This window comes from Merops nubicus, unplaced genomic scaffold, assembly GCF_000691845.1.
Source record: "Merops nubicus isolate BGI_N331 unplaced genomic scaffold, ASM69184v1 scaffold17050, whole genome shotgun sequence".
Lineage (NCBI taxonomy): Eukaryota > Metazoa > Chordata > Aves > Coraciiformes > Meropidae > Merops > Merops nubicus.
Window position 1 is genome coordinate 19,998 of NW_008581066.1, and position 4,581 is coordinate 24,578.

The following is a 4,581-nucleotide window of genomic DNA, read 5'->3' on the forward strand; positions in this document are numbered from 1 at the left end:
GCATCTGTCTGTGTGGCTGCATCCTATTTGGCTAGTTGGGTGGCAAACATCTGCTCGCTCTGCTCTCCCTCGTGGCCACACCAGAGGACAGGGAGTAGAGGAGTTGAAGGCACAAGAGGCACCCTTAGGTCCAGACCAGAAGCTGCTGAGGCCAAGAGCAGGGTGTGAACCTGTGGATCCTATCTCAGGGGTGGTGAATGAATGGGAAAAGCATCCTTGCTCTTCTGACAAGCTGTGTCAGCTGGTGGTCCCTGGCCCCCCTCAACCTCCTGCAGCTGTGGCCCCTGGAACAATGGACCCCTTGAATCATCCAGGAGAAGCTTCTCCTTCATCACTGCTGGGAGCTCGCAGCCAAATGGGACATTTCTGGTGCAGCTGCACCCAGCAGACACCTTGGGCATCCCTCATGCTGCCCCAGAGTCATCCTGAGCAGGTCCCTTCATCCCTCTGGACCTCTTTGAACCCCTATATGCTGCTCACCATAGGTTGGGTGCCATCCCTTGTGTAATTAAAAGCCTTGTGGAGGTAGGACCTAGGACCAACTCCTCTCCCAGTCGTTTTGGTCACACCCGTGGTGTCCCTCACCAGGCAGAGCGTGGAGGGGTGGGGTGGTGCTGCTTCAGAAAGCCTTGGAGTCATGGGGGTGGACCCAAGCTGCTGCTGGGAGGAGCCTGGTGAAGGGGACAGGGCAGGGACAAGGACTCAGTCCCAATTTTGATGCTTTCCAGCTTCAGATTGTGTGCAGCAGAGCTGGGACGGTGCCAGCAGTGATCACTGCACCCATGGTGGGAGGAGGAGGAGGAGGAGGAGGAAGGTCCAGCTGGGGGATGTGCTTTGGTAGCTGTAATTTGTGGTTTATAAGCTATTTTTTTTAAAATCTAAGCTTTCCCATTATTATCCTGGCTGACCACAGCCCTCAGAGCCCTGGGACGCCAGTTTTGTGCTGAGAAAGGTTGGTTTGGGGAACTCTCTAGGAAAACAAACATCGTGTGTCAAACCTCTTGTGTTTCCCCTTCTGGAGACTCGACTGAAAGCTCTTTGTTCAGGCTGTGAAAAGCTTTCAAACCTCTCCAGGAGTTTTGATTGTTTCCCTGAAAAAAAAATGACAAAACCCATCCATCAGACTGAGACGTGAGGGATGTTTCATCCTGAGGGTTCCCTCCTCTCTGAATGATTCCATTAGATATTAATATTGTGTTAAAATTGGGTTTGCAACAGCAGGGAGAGGAAACCTGTTTGTTTGGACACAGTTAGGGCTGGGCCCTGACAAAAATCTTCTTGTAATTTGTTCCTTTAATTAGTTCTACACTGTTACAGCTTGATTTAAATGAGTGGTTTAAAAAATCTCAGCAGGTTCTGCTCATTTCTTGCCCTGGTTTTGTTTTTTTTTGGTGGAGGGGAAGGTAACTTGGAGCTCACAGGAGCATCCTGCGTGGGTTTTTTGGGGGGGAACCCTTTGCTTTCCCAAATCCTGTTCCCAAGAGTGCACTGGGGCTTGTTGGAGCAAAGCAAATGTAAAATCTGGTGGCTGCTCTTCAGGAAGCAGGAGAAGGGGTTCTGGTGGGCTGGAATTGGAGCCCATGGGTGGGAAATCCCTCAGGAATTTGTTGGTGGGTGGAACAGAAGGGTGCAACCCCTCTGCAAAGGGAGGTGAGAGCCCTGGGATAAGTCATGGAAGCATCAGATCCTTTAGGTTGGAAGAGACCTCCAAGATCATCAAGTCAAAGGCAAAAAGACCTTTAAGAAGTATTACTTTTGATATAGGGACTTTTATGGCCTGTAGCTTAACGAGCCACTGGTCTAACGAGCCATTCAGGAAGGACTTTATCCTTCTCTGCTGTTTCAAAGCTGCTTTTGACACCCCAGGTTGTGCCCTCAGGACAACACCACCCTGGGCAACCTCTGGAGCTGCTTTTTTGAAGCTTTTCCTGGCTGAGTGGGGCTCGTGGGTGTGTATTTCTGGCTGAAATAACTGTGCTGGGGGTTTCTTCAGCGTGGAGAGAAGCCCGTGCTGGTCAGAGCAGCCCTGCTCAGAGGTGGGTGTGGTAAGACACAGAACAAGGTGTTTGGCCCTCAAATGAATCCCTTGTGAAATTAATTATTTGAAGAAGTGGCAATAGCTGGGGAAAACAAAAAAACACCCAACCCAACACTGCTGCTGGAGAGTCGCCGTGCCCCGAGGTGGCTGGGAGGGGCTGGGGGAGTTTCTAAACCAAAATTCCACTTTTTTTTTTGGGGTAGGGATGTGGATTTAATAACTGTCAAAAGTGTTTTTAATGGGGCAACTAGTTTTTTTTTTTTTTCATGAATAAGAGGTCGCTACATCAAATTTTTGCCTCTTGGCCAAACTCGTGTTATAAAGATGTACTTGCTCTAGGTTTAAAGTGTTAATTTATGTGGTGTGCTGAATTGGATTTAAAGGTCCCCGAAGACCTTTGAATCTCAGTAGCTAATGAGGCTTGCAGAAGAGAGCTGGAGAGAGGGAAAAACTTACTGGCAGTGAGTAATACTGGTGAGAGAGCTCCAGGATTGAGCAAGTTTTTGTAGAGGATAATTAGAAATCGTTGCACTGGCGTTGGGGGTGTTTGATTCCCCTTGTCCCCAGCGCTGCAGCCGTGCCCTGAGGGCTGCTCCTCACTGCCCAAACCCTTCAGGTTGAGTTTTTCCAAGTTTTTCCAAGTTTTCCAAGGGGATGTGGCTTCTTTTGGTTCCCCTAGGGCTGAGCTGGGCCTCCGTGAGATGCCATCTCCCATCTCCCCGGGCTCTCTGTTCCTCAGGGAGAGGATCTGGCTGTTGGGGCTCTCATCTCTCTGCTCATCTAAAGACTCTTAACCTTGTCTTTCTTTTTCCAGCTGGCCTTGCTGAACTTCTTTCACCCTGAGGACAAGCTGCACGTTGGAGAGGAGAGCAGACGTGTCCGTCGGAATAAAAGGAGTAAAGGCAGCGAGGGGCCAGATGGTGAGTGCCTCCTTCTTCCTCATCTTCACACAGCCAAGCAGGAGACTGACCTTTTTCTTTCAGCTCGTGGTTATAGACAGAATTCTGCAGCTCTGAGGGGAAAAAACTGGGCATCTGTGGCTTAGAAGGCTGATTTTTGCTCACCTTCCAGAGGAGGAATTCCAGTCGTTCTGATTTCCTATCCATCTGCGTAGTGGTTTCATCCTTGAGATGTAATTAAGAGGCTCTGTGCTCATTTAAGGCTGTAGTTTGTACTTGGGTACCTGTATTGGTTGTTCTCAACACCTCTGGAATCATCAGGTAGCTCTTTGGAGTGCAGAGAGCTGTGAACATCTGCAGCACGACACAGGAGATGCTCTGAGGGGGTCTTGCAGCCCAGCAGAGGGTCTCAGGTGGGTTCCAAGCCCATGTGAAGGGAACTCCAAGTCCTGCAGAGCTTGTGTTAACAAAGAGTGGAGTCCCAGAAGAAATCACACGTCCATACCTGTCACCTGATAACCCAAGGATGTGGGGTAGAAACCTCAGCAGCTTCCTCCGTGGCCCTGGAGCTGGGTGATGACCCCTGAGCTCCCTGGTGTGACTCTGCTGTCTGTCCCCATGGTCTGTAGGGCAGCAGCTGCTCCTTCCCTCTGCTGTCTCCATCCCTGGATCAGAGCAACATCTTCTTGGATTGGAAGAGGCTTTTGAGATCATGGAGTCCAACTGTCCCCCCAGCACTGCCAGGTCCCCACTGCCCCATGTCCCTCACCCCACATCTCCACGGCCTTTCCATACCTTGCCAAAGCCCTTCTCTTCTGTCTGGTCTCTTCATTTCAGACCTCGTGGTGGGATTTGGTGTCTGACAACCCAACTCCCCTACAGGAATGGTCCCACCACCCTCTCTGTGATGGGATGGGCCGTGCCACGGTGGCCTTGTGAGAGTGCTGGACGTGACAACGTGCCACCATCTGACAGGGGGGGTTCTTAAAGCACTTTAATCTTTCATCTGGGAAGTTCTGGGAGGTGGAGCCCATTCCTGAGGGCCTCCCACAGCCGTGGGAGCAGGAGCTGGGCTGCAGGGGTCAGTTAGGGCTGCTGGTGGGTAAGGTCTGGGAGATACAGGGCAGAATTAGAGCTGTGCTCTGTGTTGGATGGTTCGCTCTTCACTGGGCAGCCTCTAAAGGCTCTGGAAAACTGAAGGGTGCTTTAAAAAGGGAAATGAACTCTGCCAAGATGATACCTCCTGCTGGAAGCCACCTAATGTCACCTGCTTTGTTCTGAGAACAGCACCAAAATCCTTAGGTGGAGCATAACTTAGGGCAAGTGCTGAGACATCTTTATGGCACCAAAACCTCTCTCAACACTTGTAGAGAACTTCAGTGATCAATACCAAATGAATTCACCTTCAGTGAATTTTCAGACTTCACCTTCAGTGAATTTTCAGACTTCACCTTCAGCCCTTTTCCCCCAGCCTGATTTCAGGGTGAGGAGTTTTATTTCCAGTGCTGTCTTTTCATGATTGCTACGCTGAGGTGTGAGGACTGAGTGCCTTGTTGAGCTCCTGGAGGAGCTCCTGCACTGTCCTGCTGCAGAAAAACACAGCCCCATTTTTATATGGAGAGGAGAAGGAGTCTGGAAGCCAGG

The 4,581-nt window shown here is 50.5% G+C and overlaps 1 protein-coding gene across 1 annotated transcript in view; it reads left to right on the plus strand.

Annotated features, from left to right (window-relative positions):
- Positions 1-2,852: 2,852 nt before the first annotated feature.
- Positions 2,853-4,581, plus strand: part of EDA (ectodysplasin A) — a gene marked incomplete at its 5' end in the record, with an annotated part of 27,921 nt that continues 26,192 nt past the window's right edge. The window contains 1 exon segment of the mRNA XM_008948598.1: positions 2,853-2,958. Within this exon segment, the coding sequence (XP_008946846.1) occupies positions 2,853-2,958 (106 nt within the window).